Here is a 20298-nt window from a genome sequence, read left to right on the forward strand (position 1 = left end):
AAGAATACATCAAGGGATGTTGGGATGAAGAAAACAAGGGAAATGGGGGGCATTTTGTAGGCACAACCCAAGGCCTAAATGCCCCCCTAAAAACTAGGCACGATCCTAGAAAGTAGGCCAGATCCTATTCTCAAGGATGTGCTAGGTCATCCTACTTTCTAGGATGTACCAAGTTATCCTAATTCTAGGATGTATCAAGTCAACCCCCACAATCCTGAAACTTAGGGCTGGGGGGTTTGACATTTCCAACAGAGGTCTTATATTTGTCCATGATATCGGTTATCAAAACAGAGCAACCTCCAAATTTGAGAAACGCTCCTGGATTAAGGAATACTATAAGGGGTAGCATACGAAAAAATCCAGTTATCCATTATCGTTATCCGATAACAGATAACGAATAACGAGTACGTAATTATCGATAACAAACAAAATCCCAACGAAACAACTTTCGATGTCATAATCTTATATCCATTTTCATATTCTGTATCTAAACCATAGTACCCTACAACGACATAATCAATTTGCAATTCGTGATCCTGGACCTGCCAAGTATTTTCGAGGTATCGAATTATTACTGCATCTATAAGCGTTCATCTTATCACAATCAATTCATCTTTTATCATTACTTCAAATCTCTAATATAGAAAAGTATAATCCATTATCATGTCTTATCACTTTGTGTTCAAACTCTAAATTTGAAAATAAAGAAGATGATTATCGGTACAGAAAGATAGTTCATGCTCTTTAGTATATGACACTAACTAAGCCTGATATAGCATTTTCAGTTAACAAAGCATGTCATAAGATGCATTCTACAAATTCCGAAGATTGGGGGCTTGTAAGCACTTTGCTATCTTAAGGCCATCATACTTCATGGTTTACTTTTTTAAAGGAATGTGACATAACTATTAATGACTTTAGTGATTCTGATTGAGCAGGTGATCAAAATTATCGAAAATCAACATGAGCATATCTGATATTCCTGGAAGGAAATATTGTATCTGAGCTCTGGAAAGCAGTTGACTGAAGCTAGATCAAGTACAAACACTGAATGTAAAGCACATGCCAATGCAGACGCTGAATTATGTAGATACAGTTTTGGCGAAGGGATTTTAAAGTACCATCCGACTCAACACCAATCCTTTGGTGTTATAATCTAAGTGCTACATATCTGGCAGCAAAACACATATTCTAAGCATGGATGAAGTATACAAAGATAAGTTAATGTATCACGGTAACGCCGGGATCGACGGTTCGTGTTACGTCACAGTTATGCTCAATGCGTCTTAATTATGAAATGAATGCATGTCCAAATCTCCTCGTAGAATGACGAGGGCAGGCTGACGCAGGGGCGGCGCATCAGTAGATTCCGAAAAGGAACGAACAGTTCTGGATCGACTCCAAATGACCCGCTGAATCTCACGATCGAGCTCAACGTGAGGGGCACGCTACTACCCACGAGAGTTCACCAACAGCGACTATGAATTGGCCGTCAATCACAAGGAAGCTCCTAACACTCAACGATAGTGGCTATCCTATCAACGACAGCGACAGAAGGCGACAGCGGAACCGATATGGGAAGACAGTACTGAAAGAAGTAATGATACTGATAAGTAAAGGGGAAGGAGAGGAGTAGAACCTGGTTAAGCCCTCCCACACACAAGCAGCCGAGATGATATCCACGTCAGGGGCACGACCCAACGGTCAGGCTACGACCCCGGTTTCGGCTGGGCGCGCGTCGGGCAGACAAGGCTGGCTGGGAGGGTAAGTGGCGAGGGGCCTACGGGCGCGATGACTGGCAGGCTTGGTCGCTGGGATGATCTTCCCGCGGACAAAAGGCTGAGGTGGTTTCCCCGTTAAGGGTACAACCCACAATCGAATTATAGATGACAGCGGCAGCAAGGCGTGCGTGGGCGCAGGAAGTCGGCAGGAGCGGTGAGCTAGGAGAGGATTCAACGGGCGCGGGGGAATTGGACCCGATCACGGCCAGTCAAACACGCGCACGGTCGCGGCGGAATATTCCGGTGCGAAAATGGAGAATATTCCGCGAAGAAGGAAGTGGAACCGTGATCGCACGTTCGACCGTGCAAAGGAGATTCAGCGGCACGAGCACACGACAAAGCAGCCGGTTGATGCCGTGAGGCGGATCCGGTCGGAATCACCAGCCACGGCGGATTTTTCTTTAGCGGGAAGGGCGGGAGGCTGACGGTTCTTCACCAGGAATGGTCGGCATCCACGGGGATCCCACCGAGGGATCAGGAGACAGGGACCCGTGCCCGAACGGCTTCTCCCGTGGTGGCGGAGTTTGGTGGGAGGGCTCCCAGTCCAGCGCGGCGAGAGGGGACCGGAGCCACAGGATGTCGCGAGGAAACCCCGAGGGGCTCACGAATCTCTGCTGCGGAGACGGAGCGACGACCACCGAACGAAGAGGGGAGATCCGAGCTGCAAATTCCTCTTTGGGTGGACCGGAGGGCAGGGAGGTCGTGGGTGCCACCAGCTAAGCGGATGATCGGGGATCAGACTCAAGCTCTGGATTCACCAGAGGTAGTCGAACAGGCTCTGACCGTAAACCGAAGGAGGAAGAAGGACCCCCTTCTAAATTTACTCTAAATGACCAAAATAACTATTCAGCGAACAAACAAGGGATTTTTCAAACAAGTCACTAACTGACCTTTGGGGCATGCCTTCCCCTTTTATAGGGGGGGGAAGGGAGCCAAGGAGTCATAAGAGAGGAGGGGTCCGTCGCAAGACGTGGCCCTCCCCTTTACACGAAACAGAGAGACGGGAAATGAAAAGAGAGGGGACGAGGCCTAACACATGGCCGGGTCCGAATGTTTATCACAAACAAGCAAAACAAGAAAATGATAAAAACTTACGACGAGTATTTAAAGTCGGGGTTGCGTGCATCAGCACGAGCGGCTCGGAGAGGTCGAGTGCGTCCCTCGGCGGTGTCGTCGGGATGGTCCCCCATCATAAGTTATCTCTTCGTCCTGGAGCAAATAGCAGCCAAAGCTCTCATGATATAGTTTGTCAACAGCGAACATTCACTAGCTGACTTTCAAACCACACCTATTTCTAAATATCGTTTTCTTTTTCTAATTGACAAGCTCAACATCGTGTGTACCGCCAATGACCTTCCAGGGGGTGTTGAGGAGTTTTTACTGGCTCTCTCGGAGTCATGTCAGCACTGAGCCAGCCAGTAGGACTTAAATTAATACTCATCTAGTAAGAAATTTACACATTCCATATACTTCTTAAAGAGATCTACCAGTCAGGATTAAATGTAGGAAAACAAAGACGGATGGGATTAAATCTAATTACGAAAAGATAGACGGACAGTTTCAAATATAGTCAGGAACAAATAGACGGACAGGGTTAAATCTTGATATGACCGTAGGTTGTTATAATAGTCAGGAAGAGTTTAGCAAAGTAACATATACTGTTACAAGTATATATTGTAAAAACACCACCACACATGTATGATATTTAATTAAGGTAATACAACGATCTTAATGGCTTGCCTTCTCTCTTTCTTCTTGCTCCATCATCTTCGTCTTTCTCTCTCATTCTTTATATTTCACATCTCTCTTCCTCTCGTCTACTCCTTGCAGCTAGATCAACTTCAACACCATGGCTGTCCTCCATTGTCGTCCTCCCTAGTGCTCCTCCACCGTCGCCTCGCTCCATCCTTGAACTCCCAAATCTGTGACATCTTTCTTTATCTCCCTCTCTCTCTGTCTCTTTTTTTCTGATTTATTTGTCTTCTTGTTCTTCTTGTTCTTCTTTTCATCCTCTTCCTCCTTACTTTTCTTATCGGATGAAGATTGGCCTCGTAGGACCCAAAGAGCCGTGGATGAAAAGCATCTGCTTGATTCGACATTTCATGCTATGTTTGTTGCACTGACTTCTTCCCTATCGAAAATCTATCCAGTGTGTGATGGTGTTTTGTAAAGTGTGGGCTGAAAGTAGCCGGTTGGGCTCCCCTGCCCTTACTCAGAGATTCCGTCTCGCTGGCAGCGCCAAAAAAGTTAGTCGTCAGGACACAAAGACGTATGAAAGGGGCTGTCTCTGTTGGGAATGGTGACAGCGGAGCTTCTGATAAATTGACACGAGAGCTGTGCCGTTTCCGTTGCCTCCCCGTTGAGTCAACACTCTAAGATTAAAACAAAATGACTTCTCATAAAGAAAATAAATATCCGGTTGCATCTTATTTTTTAGGTCTCCAATTATATACCAACAAAGAAAACCAAACCAAAGAGAAACTTTCACGGTAAATTCCCTCCCCCAATCATCAGAGAACAACTGTGGGTAGGCGGCTCAACATCGTATATCATCTAATCGTCGTCGGAGGCCTGGTAAATAAGCGACAACAAGGTTTTTCGCTAACCTATCAAAAATCTTCTGGAAATCCTCCAATCATCTTTTACTATGTTCATCCGTAGAGTAGGGTATAGCAAGGTAGGAAAACGTGCTGAGAAATTCACGGGGCTGGGGATTCACAATGCAACCTAGCCGTTCATCAGTAAGATCACGTTATTTATTTCTTTTACCTCCTACAGTACGTACCGAACGTGAAAAACATTATTCGGGCACTTTGTCTGCACACGGCGCTTGACAGCCGTCCGTGTAATACAAATTTGGCACGAGATTTTATATTGTCGGCACAGGCAACCAGCGCGTATCGCATACAGATCGACGTAAGTAAGGCGATCCCGGCATCGAGATCATCCCTCTGTGTGGCCACTTCTACTGCGTTTGTTACCATCGATCCTCTTTTTCAAATGTTATTCGAGATCTCGCACTGAACGGAGGATTTGGGAAAGTATCTAATCGTGGTGTTCTCGTCTTATGCTATCTTACATGATGATAAAGATCATAACCCTTCTAATATCCTCCAACTTGTATTTCTGCTATACTACTATCACAAAGACATCATACAAACCTATAGGCTATGTCAGTGAACATACCTTTCAGCCTTCTTCCCAGGTACACCTCATTATTCATCATAAATTATTACTTCTCAATCGAAACAAAATCGCACACCAGTTCATCTGCACGTCAAATGTCCAATCAGAATAGTATAATTGCTATTACATATAGAATAACGTTTAATATGATTTGCTATATATAACTCTCACCTGTTTTCTAAAAGTTTCGTTCTTCATCAAAATGATAACATTTAAAAAAACACTTGAGTTAGTTATTAATTTATATCCATTACGACATAGCTTTGGGTTGGACGTAATAACACGCTTTCTTTTTTTATTTATACATTCATCTTAGAATCATGGCTATTCAAATGGTAGACCTTCTACTTTATGTTTGAATAATTAACAAACATTTTAATAATGTTTTCCACGGAAAAAGCATCGTCTTGCCAAAATCTAGAACAACGATCATATTTAAACGACAGTCTTGAATACGTCAAACCATATTGATAGAGTACTATGCGAAATTCTACGAAACGGGTAGGCATAATTGATATGGTAATTGGGGGGTAGTCTTCATGTTAAGAGTTTGTTGAATCCATCAATGTGAATCGTTAGCTGCTGCAAGTGTTTGAGTGTCCACCAGGTCAACGAATCTTATTACTGTGTACGTGTTTCTTTGACTGGATAAAATATTTATTCAGTAAACTTAAATATAATAGTTATTGATATACTGTTTTGCGAGAAACTTATCGAAAAGTTTAATAGAGGGATATAATTAATAAAACTTGTAGTTTATTGCATATCCTCCGTCCGCCGGGAAATAGATAAGTTTATTGCAGAGTAAGTGTGTTTATAGTTTCATTCTGATACTGTTGCACCTTATTCGTATATTTATTTTTATGGTGACTATTTTCCGGCTCCAATTCGTACTTGTGAATGTTAGCATGGCCTATTACACTTTTTCATATGGTTGATGTTTTAAGGTCCATTCAAGAAAGTTGTATAAGTATCCTTTATGAATACTATAGATCAGAAAAGTAATCTCAAAACATGTCAGCTTTGACATAAAATAACTGCCAAAACAACTTTGTCTATACCTTTAATGTTTTTATTAAATCCAACGCCATTGATTAAGTGTTTAAATTCATTTATTTTTCTTAAAATTATTGTGTTTATTGGATTAATGCTGCCGAGTAATAAATGAGCCATTTTGTAGAACATATCATTAAATAATTTATGAGGAATTTTTTATGTAACTATTGCATTATTTAGGTAGCAAGTATCATTGAAAAAAGGGCTTGCATTTTGAAATTATTACGTTCTAGTTATACTTATTCAGGTTGAGTTTGAGTCCTAGCTTTAATATTCAATATTCAATTTAGTCACCTAGACTTCGTTTATCATTGTTCCTGATATTATTCAATTCCACCAAGTTCTGTCCTATGTAATCCTTTTATGATTGAGACCATTTTTTCCATCTTCTCTCAACAAAACATACATTCTCTAATTTCCAAGAAACATTATATTTTAATGTTTACACATGTAAAAATACAACGAAAAAAAATGAATGGTAATGTTTACACTTATAAATATGGATTAACAAAAAAATAGTCCTCACCATTCATCGCCTAATCTTTTCAAAAAAATTAAATAAATATATTGATAAAAACATATATTTAAGGCAATCAGAGTCACTTATTTTTCTCGTTTGTATTACTAGGCGAACTAAGAACATATTTCCACAATGAAACTTTAGTCAAACTTAAGTGTATTTCAACTAATAAATACCCTTGTATCTTATAATGCATGCCTAGTGGATTATCAATGACGTTTCAATTACCATGGTTCCTATCATATCAGTAAAACCTATGAAACATTATATATCATGAAATTAAGGCACATGTGATGAAATCAACCAAATATGCCGAGTGCCCCAAAAGTCAATGGGATATGAAAGCCTCAAATTTATTATGTGGTATTCAGGATAATAAAATCAATGAACAAATGGGTTACCTAAAAAACTATCGTTGAAGCATCAATGACATTTGGATTTGTTAAATCAAAATTTAGATTGCATCCAAAGTAATTGTTGCAAATGTCAAACCCCCCAGCCCTTAGTTTCAGGATTGTGGGGTTCGACTTGGTACATCCTAAACAGTAGGATGACTTGGTACATCCTTCAAAGTAGGATGACCTAGCACATCCTTGAAAATAGGATTGTGCCTATTTTCTAGGACCGTGCCTAGTTTTTAGGGGGCATTTAGGCCTTGTGTTGTGCCTATAAAAGGCCCCCCATCTCCCTCGTTTTCTTCACCCCCAAAACATCCTTGATGTATTATCTTTTTCTCCTTTTGAGTTCAGTAGAATTTCTTGAAAGTTCATTTGGACTAGAAGTCTCGTCCTCCTTCCCTCTCTCTTGGAGTTGGTGCTCTCTTGACGGTGACGACGTGGGAAGTGACGAGGCTAACGACTATGCCTCGGTGTTTCTCCTCGTATCGTCTTGGGATCATCATCGACATCTTCTGCAGTTGGTCACGTCCAAGTACGCTTCCGCGAGTGTGTGTGCCCAACAGCAATACTACTAACTTTGAAAAACGGTACATGATAAATTGTGCATATGATTATATTGGTATAGAAAAACTGAAATTTAAAAACTATACATGTTTACATCGACAGCACCCATATCTAGTTCGTCATTTGCTCATTTTTATGCTCCATATAGATGTTTTCACGAAGACATAAAATAACTAGATATATATACAAGAGATAAACCACAAATTTTAAATAAATATTTACACGAATAAAAATTGAAGAAATTAAAGGTTTCCATTATGAGCGTTGGGACCATGGAAAGTTATTAGGAATGCTGTGAAGGATAAAGCTAATGAAGAGAAACACTAGGGACTACATGACCTAGTCGAAACATGCTTTTCCTCCATTTCCACCGCGTTCATTCAAATAATAAAGAATTTAACAATGCATATGTAGCCAGAAATTCCAGCATGACTGGAACTTGATGATGGTGTGTTCAGAAACCAGTAGATGAATTACTCAACTTTGGACGCATGGAACTAAGTTAATTCATTTATCTTAATGAATGCCAAGGAGTATAGTTAAAAAACTAAAAAGAAAAGGACGCAGTGTATTAAAAACTTGGGAAACATCGAGTCAGTTATACTTTTATTATGTCTAACTCAACACGAACACATTAAAAACAAATATTATTCAGAACCGGTTTAAAAAAGCCTTCATCCTTATAATGACTCATAATCCACATCAAGATGTAGTCTTTTTCACAGATTTTGCACGTCGTACAAGGAAATAACGAGTCAATAGACCGGATTCTTGAATCGGGGAAATCCATTCATAGGTTCAAAACTCAACAGCTCATTATTTTGGATCGTGTTCAAAGAAATGACAAGATGATATCGTAAATGACGTCGACGACTACTGTCTGCACTGCTTGCCCTTACTGCCGATGATAAAGCCAACCTAGGGGCTACGGAAGACCGGACAATAGAGAAAAAGAGAGACGGAAGAAGACAAGGGGAATGAACAATGACATAGCTCTTTCACTAAAGCAGTAAAACATTTCTGGAGCTGTAGTTGTCTTTAGAAAAAGAAGAGGGTAAACCGCCTCGCCCCATTCCTTTCACCCCCCCCCCCCCCCCCCCGCCCCCCCCCCTTTCAAAGTAAGACAAGCAATGGGCTCGGTTATTAGATAGAAATAAGGAGGGAACGTAGCGCTTGATTAACACTCTTTCCCCACTTCCCCGCATTCCTTACAAGGGCGGCCCAGACGGATGAGCCCACAGATCCCAAACTGTAGTCCACCACGAGATCGTTTAACACTCAGTCCGGGGGAAAAACATATCCCGACCATTCTGGCAGTCCAGAAAGCTCCTTTCATTCATACAGATATGTTTCAGAAACCACAACAAGGATGGGCTCAGAAAAGATAAGATGCGAACAATATGATAAGACATCTCCCTAATTTCCTTGGCAAAAAAGTCGGATATGTTTTCCCTCGATTTCCACACGGTGAGACAGCATCCAGATAAGGGTGCCAGGTATCGTAGAACAAACGCATGCGATGATGGACGGTAACAAAAACATAAGACGTGGCCAAAACAGTGGGCGTGGTTAACGATACCGTCATCGCCTTGCGTGGCTGAAAACGCGGCTGAGTGTGCTGCTCGCATTACTTGTCGATGACGTATTATTATTATATGAATGATGGGTGGCGAGCACTGATCATCGAAATTAAAATCCAGATTTAGACACGGACATTTGAGGGCCACAAGTTACCCAAGAATGTTTAAATATTAGGCGCTTCTCGCAGCCGAGAAAGAAATAAAAACCCGTGATCCATAAAAGAAGTCACCGATCATTATGGTGCAGCGGAAGCCACGTAAACATCAAATCACGTTTTTCTACCTTGGTACATTTTAGAAAGGAACATAATGACAAACAAGTAGAAGATTTTTGTCTGAATCTTGAGAAGATGGCTGGAAACATGGGTATGGTGTACTTGCCATGTCTTCAACTGCGATGAGACTGTTGATGATGCTGAATCACAGACTCACCGAGATATTTCACAGTAAAAAATTATACTCCTTTTTGCTTTCTTAATCGCTTTATGTTTATACAAACAATGATGTAACCATCATCCCTTACAATTGGTTATATTTTATGTAAGGAAGGTCAATATGTTTGTTGTTAGAGTGTTGACTCTCTCTATTTCTTAGCGAATCCGGAAGACCGTTATGACTCTCTGTGACTGATTATCAGAAGCTCTGCTGTCGCCATTTTCGTCCTTAACGTAGACATCACCTCCGCTATCTCGTTGTGTGGTGAGTCCTGCCTGCTTGCTTTCTTAGCGCTTCTAGTAAGACGGAATCTCAATACTAGGGCAGGGGAGCCTCGCCCGTCGCTTTCAACCCAGAATTTTACGGAGCGCACTTTGATACCCAGGATAAAATTGTAGGTAAGGACGAAGTCGTTGTCTAAAGCTAGCCTTCAAATGTGACTTATACAAATGCTCCGCATCAACGGCTCCCTGCAACAGCTAGCTTCCTTATATAAGAAGAGGAAGGAGGAGGAGGTGAAGAAGATGAAGGAGAAGGATAAAAGAGAGAGAGGGGGGGAGAGAGCACGAACAAGAGAAATATTCCGAGAGAGAAATGTCACAGATTTGGGAATACAAGGATGGAACGAGGCGGCGGTGGAGGAGCACGAGGGAGGACGACAGTGGAGGACAGCGATGGAAGGTTCTGGTGCATATACCGACCAACGAGGTAATAACATCGTACGAGGTTCTTGAGCAGAAGCTGTTGGAGTTGGGTTGGGAGCGCTATCTCAGCACAGCCAATCTTCTGCAATTCCACAAGCCCTCATCAGTTGACCTCATCTCTGTCCCGAGCGACTTCGCCAAACTCAAATCCATGCACATGTACGATATCGCTGTGAAGACCCGCTATGTCTTCAAGGTCAGGGACCCCTGAGAGGGCCCTCTATCTCTCTGCTTTCATCTTTTTCTTTCACCGTCTCTCTCATCCTCATTGTACCCCAAGAATCAGTTTGGGAGTTTGTCTACTCTTTGTGGAAATCATCACAGGGTCCACAAGCTCCAGAAGTACAGTCTTTAGTTTGCCGTTTTGGGCAAATTATTTGTTCTCCGCGAGACAATTCCAACGGAACAAACAAAACGAGCAGAATCGGTTAGTCCTCATGAAGGACTTTTGTTTTTCTATGGCCAATATATTTTAAATTAGTATTTAGGTTACATAAATAGCATAAATATAAAAGGCAAGGTAACAGAAAAGATAAACCTTTTCATGGCAATACGGACCAGCGAGAAGAAACCAATTGAACATTTAAGTTTTCTAAAATAACAGTGTGATTCGTTTTTTAAAATCTAATTGTACGATTAGATATCTTTTTAAAATCTAATAGTACGATTCCGTCAACTTAATGTTGTTTCTCCAGTTGTAGAGTATTACACAAAGTAAGGGAAATATAAATGGCACAGTAACGAAAAAGTAAATCTAATTCATGGCGACAAGGACCAGCAAAAAATAAACCAACTGAGCATTTAAGTTTTGTAAACTAATTGAGGGATTCGTTTTTTAAAATCTACTTGTACGATTAGCTATTGATATTATTTCCTCAGCCTTATGTTGTTTCTGCAGTTGTAGAGCATTACAGCTGTAGACAATCTGAGGTAAATGACGTAAAAATTTACACTGGAGCATTCAAGAGATCACAGAAATCTTGTTGTCACCTCCTCAAATGGCCAAGTGGTGCTTTTTCTTCAATAATCTTTATCACCCTTGAAATATAGTTTTCACGCTCTTGTACAACAAGAATGGATCAAATAAATCTGATGCATTAGGCTGCCAACAACAAGTTGGGCACATAAATCCAAGATGAGATACAAAGAGAGTAGAAAAGAGATTCAATAAAAGCGCATTAACTCTCCCAGCCATTGGACTTAGTTCCAAGGGTTTGGAGGGCTAGAATTACTGGATTTCTAGCATAGATATACTTTCTTTCATTCCTATATTTGAAAACAGGCCACCAGATTTCATATTCTGCGTTAGTTTTTGAATTCTTGCATTTATTCGACCCGATTCTTAAAGAAGTTGGAATTGGATTCTAAAGTGGGGTTGTTGTGTATTGGACCTCTTCTTATTACCTAGGAGATAGCTTGGGTTTTTCCTTTTCTCCCATTTTGTTTGCCTAAGTCGTGTCTTTCAAATAAAGCTCCATGAAGATGTGAGAAATCCACGTACCTCTTGGGAGCTGAGGGTTAGTGTAAAATATAAAAATAGACCTTAGTGAAATAAGTCATAAATTTCTCATTTTATCCATAATGGGTAAATAGTCTGAGTTCTAATTTCAAAATAATAAGTAAAAAGACATGCAAAAGCAAAACTTTATTTATTTAAGTTGATGTTATCACTTATACATTATCGCTTTTACACACCCACTATTTTTCAGGCTGGGGATGGATGAGAGATACTTGTGCGTTTATCTTGTTCATTAACCCTGACAGTCATTCTCCTGTTCCCCAAGAGCCAGCATGGAAGTTTATCACTATTTGGGTCTGTCAAGGTCTATAAGCTCCGAAGTACTCCCTTAGCGCTGTTACTCACCGTAAGGCAAAGGGTGTGAGACAAAGAAATCTAAAATTCCGTGAGACACATGGAATGATTTAAAATGTTTGTCATTTTTTTGTAGTAAATGCCATTATGTCCTGTGTACTCATGGTTCAGTTAAATCATTTGGCCCCGAGAGTGACATGATGCGCTAATAAAGGCATTGAGACATTGTCAGATCAGTTTAGCTGGAAACGAGATATCTTGTTATGTGGGTATTTGTAACTTGTGCAAATATATCATGGCTAGATATTTGGTATTTTGCCTTACATTGTTTGTCAGAGACAGATCACAATATGTCATCCGCTGGATGGATAAAATAGGAAGAAATTGGGGCCCAATTAGAATGCTGATAAGAAAAGAGCTGGCCCTATGTGGACAAAATATAAACGAGATCTAACGGCTCTCATTTGTTAAAAATATACCGTAATGTATAAAGATTCAACCATCAGGTTGGTTCCAAATTTTGGGGCATTCTCAAGTTTCAAACCTTTATCCGTTTTTTAAATTTAACTAGTTAAAACATACTTGTAAGACAGAAAATATCAATGCCATTTGCCTCAAACACAGTTGGACTTGAAGGACACATAATACATAAAATTAAATATTTTCTTTTCTCTGTGATTTGAATAGAGAGCTTATTTTGAATCTACTGATATTCTCCTAGAATATCTCAAAAACTCCATGGCGTCGGTGGGATCTGCATGTCCATGAAGGAATTTGAAGGATAAAGAATATTTTCTTGCATTCAACATCAAGATAACAAAACATAGGAACTAGATATCTTTGCCCGAATCATGATGAAAAATGTATAATCCTATATCTATTTCAAAATTAGAAAAAAACAAATTTCCACCCATTTCCATCTAGTATTTCTCTTTAGATCAATTTCTCTAGTATTTCCATATTTTAATTTAGAATATATCCTGAATCGTCCCAATTGTCATAAGAAAAATTCATCCTTGTCTTCCATTTAATATTCAATTTTTTTTACAAGTTTTTAATGGGTCGTCCTTAAAAATTGATTTGGGCATAGCTAGCACTTCGGATTTCAATGACTGAAAAGATTAATAATTTTATTTAAATGATTTTCATCCTATTCTTGCTAAAATTTTCAAGAATAAATTTTCAAAAACCATTTTCACATCTTCGACTTCAAGAGAACATTGAATTCACATCAAGTGACATCAAATGTAGGGTTATCATCTATTGTAAGTAAAAATATGTTTAAGGAAGCAGCCATATGATGTTGTAGATGCAAACTATTTATGATTTCCCCACTATAAGTATACATAAAGGAGAGAATTGAACTCTGAGCATATTAAAGTATGGGACATGTGGCACAGGTGAAGCAGCATGGTCAAATTCTACTATAATCTGTAATGGAAAGGTGTGGGTTTTAAGGATTTACAACTTAAATGGTTGAATACTTGTACCACCTAAAAAAACAAAAATACTGTCTTTTGAGAAGCACAGTCTTCCAGGAAGACAAGTATGTTATGTAATCACATAATCAATAAGCTAGTGATTTAAAAATGGTGTAACTGAAGATTTTAGATTATGTGTTTTTATGAATTTCAAAAGTTAAGAAAAGATAACAAAATGATAAGGGCATTTTGTTATGATGAGAGTTACAAGGGCATTTTGGTAAAATGAAAAATGCCCTTGAACGAGAGCAAAGAAAAGAGGTAAAATAAAAAGGAAGACAGACGAATGGAAGAGTTGTGGGGTATTTTGAAAAAATTGCAGATTGAACGAGAGCAAGAAGAGTCAAGAAGTTGAGGTGTTTTGTGAAGAAAGCATGGTTCAAGGCAACGAAAAGCAAGAAAAGTCTGGCTGCAGTGTGACTCCAAAGTTCAAGAAATTCGAGCTTGAAATCAGGCTTGTGATCTATTTTCTCTTCTTTCATTGTTTTTGAAATCGTTCTATCGCAGATCTTTTTCAAGAATCGTGATTTCATATCGACATTTTAAAATCGTTTTTCAAGAAACGTGATTTCATATCGACATTTTAAAATTGTTTTTCAAGAAACGTGATTGCAGATCGGCATTTTAAAATCGCACTTCAAGAAATGTGATCGCAGATCGGTATTTTTAAAATCATTTTTCAAGAATCGCAATTTCAGATCGACATAGTTTTTAAAATCATTTTTTTAAAAACGAAATTGCAGATCGACATTTTAAAACTGTTTTTCAAGAAACGTGATTGCAGATCAAAATTCTATAAATCTTTTTTCAAGAATCATTAATTTCAGATCAACAATTTTGATATTGTTTCTATTACAAATTGAATCTTAAATTCATAATTGTTGATTCACAGTTTATAAATTCCTGCAACTCAAATTGAAAGTTAAAATCGTAACTGTTGAATTCTGAGTTTAAATTCTCTGAATTGTGAATCGAATCCTACTGTCATAACTGTTGAACTTTTATTTTAAAATCTCTGAATTGTGAATCGAATCCTACTGTCATAACTATTGAATTTTTATTTTAAAATCTCTGAATTGTAAATCGAATCCTACAGTCATAACGGTTGAATTTTCATTTTAAAATCTCTGAATTGTGAATCGAATCCTACAGTCATAACTGTTGAATTTTCATTTTAAAATCTCTGGATTTCGAATTGAGTTCTAAAATAACTGTTGATTCTACAGATTTTAACATTCCCATATCTGAAATCAAAAGTTAAAATCGTTACTGTTAAATTCACATTTTCAACTCTCTGAAATTTGAACTGAGTATTAAAATTCTTGACTGTTGAATCTACGTTTTACAATTCCTATATTTCATATTGAATTTTAAGATCGTGACTGTTGAACATTTCAATTATTGTGACTCTCATAATCCTAGCCTTGAAAATTTGATGGTCTTAAAGTAAATCTGAAATTTAGGTTACCTTAATCCGAATTTAGTGATTACATTTCTGGTGCAAGATTGAAATTCTAAAAAATAGTTTTTTTGGCATTTGTGATTGCGGAGTGTTGGACAACATAAAAAAAAATTAAATAAATAAATAAAAATTGATATTCAAATAGATCTCTGAGGTTACCAGATTTGATATTTCTTTCATAAAGCTGTGCACGAAAAGCAGAAACTGTGACTGAGAATTACATAATAAGGAGCAAAGTATATTCTTACATAAGTGAAAATTGTTTGTTGAGATTGGAATATTTTAGCTAACTTTTCAGGAAAGCTGAAGACATTTTATTTTAATAATTTCACAAGTTCTTTCAGCACCTGTGAGACTAGAAATACTACCTTGAGTAAAGGCAGATTTTGGAAGCTGAGAAGGACTTGAGTGGTCCAGTGGAGAAGAAGTGAAAGCAAGGATTCCGTCAAAAGGCTAAGGGGGCTCAAGGTTATTCTTGTTTTTCAATTTCTAGATAGGAGGTATCCGTGTATCCCTATTACCAGGCTGTTTTAGCTTGGGGGGCAATAAACTTGGTTAGGGACGTATTATAAGTCCGGTTGGATACCCCGGGACAGGAAAAAGGGATTAGCCCTAACCTGTATAAAAATTCTGGGTGTCCACCTCTTCCCTCTATATGATTAGATAATAAGTATAGATATTAGGAAAAATAATAATATAATAAGTAAAATAAAAATAGGGATTGGTCTAATTCACCCCCCCTCTTAGACCATTCGTAGGATATTAATCCAACAGTAACTTCATACCAACATAACTTAATTAAATAAGAATCAAAATCTGGAACCTGATTAGATATACAGAGTATAACTATGTGGTGTGATAGAGCAAGTAAAAAATTTGATGAGTATGTTGGACATTGTTTTCATGTAACTGAAGATGCTCAATCTCAAGAAGAGGGGCCATTTTGCCAATCAAGATACCAAAAGATATTGTAATTATTTGCATTGGTGAGAACCCCAAATATTCTATAATTCATCCCATGCACATATATCAAATGCTTAATGTTTGACATTGTCTAATGAGAATCAATGCATATGATTTTTGGACTTTGCAAATTACAATTATGTCCTTTAAATTTTCTAAGTCCATATGTAGTTTTGAGCCTTAATTTCAGCCCTTTTCTTTTTCCCCTTTGAAAATCGCAGTCCAAAAGCTAGAGAGATCTTTCCATCTCTCCAGTAACTTTCAAGAAGTTTTAGAAAATTATTTCAAAACAATTTTTATTTTTTACTTAGATCAATCTATGTCTATAGAACTTGGAATCGTGGTTTGTGGTGCAGGTGGATTCAAGATTTACAGGAAAAAAGCCTGAGCTTCAAATTCACATATCCTCGACCTTGTCATATGCTTGAAATCTTTAACATACTTTTTGTCTTGATTTTAAGATTTTTTTCAACTTACGAACAGTTGGTAATGTCCATACAAGTCCCTAGAATAGTTAAAAGAGTTTAAAATTAGATGTGGAGGAATCGGAGGTCAGTTAAAAATGTTGAAAGGTTGCGCTCCGGAGATTTATTTGGTTTTATTTTGTACTTTTTGTATGAGATTACATTTCTTCAAAAAATTGTGTGACAAAACCATTCCAGGTACATTCATCTCATTTGGTGTATCAATTAAGAAGATATTGTAGTTTGAAGATCAAAGGTCCAACACGAATCAAGGAATTTTATCCAATGGGAAATGTGAAGGAGAAGAGGACTTGAGGAAGGAACGACCAAAAGTAGAGAGATAGTGCTGCAGGGAACTCATCACTAAATTTTTAAAAAATTATCTCTGAAGTGCTAAATTTCTGATCGAAAACTATTCATCTTGAAATACATGAAATTTGGTTGTCTTGTACACTGAGTTTTTATACTTAGTGTTATTAAGGAGAACATATTGTTCAGAAATATATTATTCTTTCTAGATCATTGTGATTAGTCAGGTTATGGCTTTGAAGCTCATAAGAAGAAGGCTTTGGGGGCCAAGTTGACATAGGTAAAGCGATGTTGTTCTTTGGAAGACTTTGGGGGTGACGGAAGATAGAGCTTCGTCCACTTTTTTTCTTTTTTGTATTCATGTTCAACCTTATTTCCAAGTGATTTTCTTGGGAGGCATTCACACAAATAGAATTAGGGCACATCATCACCTCAGAATGAATACCCTCAAACAGAATTAAGGATAAGCCAAAGCTTTAAAAAAACTCTAGGTTAAATTAAAAACAAAAAAATAATACAGCTAGATAACAGAATTCACCTCCCACCATTTTAGGTTATTCCTTAGCCTCTCAAACTAACATAATCAAATATTATGATTTCATTGGAAATTGTGATAAAAATGAATGCACAAATAGACCAATCAGATTGTAATCATGTTACTGGCCCGATGTGTGGTTATATTATGTTCATTGAAAATGATATGAACCTGTTGTCACCTGTCAAAGCATGATGGTTATAAACCATTTCTATGATAGATTGGTAGAAAAATCATGTGGATAGGAAGAAGATTCTATAAATATAGATCAAAGTGGTTTCTTGCATTGTCCTAATCTATCCAAAAAATTCCATTTTAGGAATTTATATAGTTTTGTAAAAGAGCTTCTGATGCAATAATGTCTAATTTTTGTTTGTAAATTTATTTTCATAAAAATAGAGGGATATTTATCTATATGATTTTTTATTTGAGTAAAAGAAAGAATAACCTTGGAAGATGCAGGATTAAACTAGGTAATAAAATATATAGAAATAAGTTTTATGAGTTTAACGGTATAAATCTTATTTCAGTGATTAAGAAATTTGACATCAGCAAAGATAGTATGTCTTGAAGAATCAGTAAGTTAATGTCTGTTGTGCAGAAAATGAAAAAAAAAGAATACTAAAGAGAAATATTTATGAGTTCGTGGTGTGATGATTATCCATCTTATTTTGATCAACTAATAAAGAAGAAACTTTATATGTTGCCCAAGTTGTTGCCTTTTACGTAACTTAAAAGTGAATCCAACAATCAAGAAGAAGAATAACTAGAATAAAATTATTGACCCTAATAATGAACCTCTTTGTTTCTCATCTCCAACTAGAAACACCATATGGGGGTGATGCTTCAAGATTTTTTTGATTTTCACCACATAATTAACACTAAGCATTGATCTTTTGATGTCATGATCTGATTGTCTTCGAAATTTGGTTAAATTTTCAGTTGAATCCACATTATGCATCATTAGATATGATGATCTGATGCTGAGATAATGATGGGTATTATGTCCACCATTAATCCAATCACGACTGGTATTTATTCATTAATCTCCATGTGTAATGTTTATAATGAAGTCCATGGATGCATTTAATGGCCTCATGAAATTATGATGATATTATAATACAAAAATCACTAGTGTTTAAATAATTATTCTAAATACTCCTATCGAATGGATAGTCATGATGGCCATCAAGTTAATCTGGATAGAATGTCACTATATTGTTGGGTTTAGTGCCTTGGTTCGTCCATGGAAAACATATTTTCATGGATGGGAAAGCATAATGATTGATTCATAACTGATCTTTAAAATCTAACATTGAATGTACCTTGTGGGGAAATCATTCCACCCTTAACTTTGTCACTCCAAGACTGTTCTGAAGATGTTCACGTGTCCGGCCTCAAGAAGTAAACACATAATCACTCTGTGCTTGATTGCCACGTTTTCTTTTTCAACTCTTCTTGAAAATATAAAATATTTTCTCACCATGAAGACGCCCTCCTTGGATGAGTAGATAAGAGAGTAGAGAAAGGGAGGGGCTCTCAAATTTGGCTAGCATGGGTGCTTGAAATGAGTGCCTCTTTCCTATTTATAAGTTTTTTTTTTCCAAAAATTCTAAAATGTGAAATATATCTACCAATGTCCTTAAGACCTTATGCGTATGACCCTCTAGGCCCATGTATCATTCTAGTTAATAAATTTAGTGGCCCAATAACAATTATTTGTCAACCTTATTAATTAACTATATCGGCATATAGATTAATTAACTAAGGATCGATTTACGGTTTACGCATCCCTAACCATATGTTTCAAATAACTGTTATCTAGATACGATAAAAAGTACATCCCTGGTCATGGTAGTGGGAATATTGGAGAAGTGATTGTGTAATAATTGTTGGGTTATGCAGGCCTTGATCTGGATAAAGAAATCAAAATGATACGCAGTGGAAGACTTTTGCAAAATCATATGGCAACAATAAAACCATTGAAATGAAGTACCTCGGCACGGATCGCATTAGTGATTTCTTAGGTCCCCGAGTGAGACGAGTCAAGCTGCTCAACTATGCAGCCTCTAGATGTATCCACGCAATCCTCGGTGCATCGAATCTTCTCCTTCTCGTTGACAAGCCTTGTTCAATCTCCGTCGTCATTGCTACGCCATTCCAATTACATCAGGAGTGGAGAGGAGTCATGGGAAGAAGGGAGAAGAAGGGGAAGGCTCGTGAAAATATCTGGCCTGAGTGACTTTCGTTCAAGGCCTTCCCCTATTTATACTAAGTGGGTATTTTTCATAAAAACCCTAAAACTTAAGTATATCTTCTGATGTCTAAAAGACCTTTTGCGTGTGACCCTTTAGACCTGTGTATCAGTCTAATTAATGGCTCCAATGGCCTAGTCCTTTATTGGCCTTACAACTTAATTAATTATATCATCGTATAGATTAATTAATATCAGATCGGTTTTAACCCAATCAATAGGTCGAGTGTCCAACATGTGGGGTGCCAAGCTAAACCTCGTGCTCCATAAGATACAAAGGAGTACATATCGACTCACTCTTGGAACTTGTTCATCATCAGTTACCGTGTACCTATAGTCCCTCATCCACTTGCGCTCCCAGGATGACTTAGGGTATGGTCGACTGTCATACCCTAATCGGCCATCTGAGTTAATTCTGATGCGTTTGAAAATATCGGAGAACTCTTCTCTGATATTTATATGCCTTGGCCAAGGACTTCATCGCATCGTCTTCCTTGAGTTGTCATCTCTTATACCAAGGGTGGATGATCCCATCTTGACAACTCAATCGTCTTCATAAACTTCTTGATGCACCTGAATTAATACTATTTAGAATCCCATGATTAGGGACACATATATCATAGTCAAAGTACAATTGTCCATCCACAAGACGTCTTTTGTGTAATACTATTCAAAGGACAACTTACACAACCGTGACGTGAATCAACCTAATTGACAGTTTGGTATAATACCATTCAGGGATTCGTACAGATCAATTGAGTGAATTCTTTCCAATAAAGAGCACCCACCATCT

The 20298-nt window shown here is 37.8% G+C and overlaps 1 protein-coding gene across 1 annotated transcript; it reads left to right on the forward strand.

Annotated features, from left to right (window-relative positions):
- Nucleotides 1-10114: 10114 nt before the first annotated feature.
- On the forward strand, nt 10115-10435 carry LOC144709596 (flowering-promoting factor 1-like protein 3). Its single transcript, XM_078583171.1, has one exon. The coding sequence runs from the start codon at nt 10115-10117 to the stop codon at nt 10433-10435; it is 321 nt and encodes a 106-aa protein (XP_078439297.1).
- The last annotated feature ends 9863 nt before the right edge of the window (nt 10436-20298 follow it).

The sequence above is a fragment of the Wolffia australiana genome, chromosome 11 (assembly GCF_029677425.1).
Source record: "Wolffia australiana isolate 7733 chromosome 11, ASM2967742v1".
Classification (NCBI taxonomy): Eukaryota; Viridiplantae; Streptophyta; class Magnoliopsida; order Alismatales; family Araceae; genus Wolffia; species Wolffia australiana.

Excerpts from the sequence above, each read along its gene's own strand:
- LOC144709596 (XM_078583171.1), top strand. The coding sequence starts at position 10,115 with ATGTCACAGATTTGGGAATACAAGGATGGAACGAGGCGGCGGTGGAGG.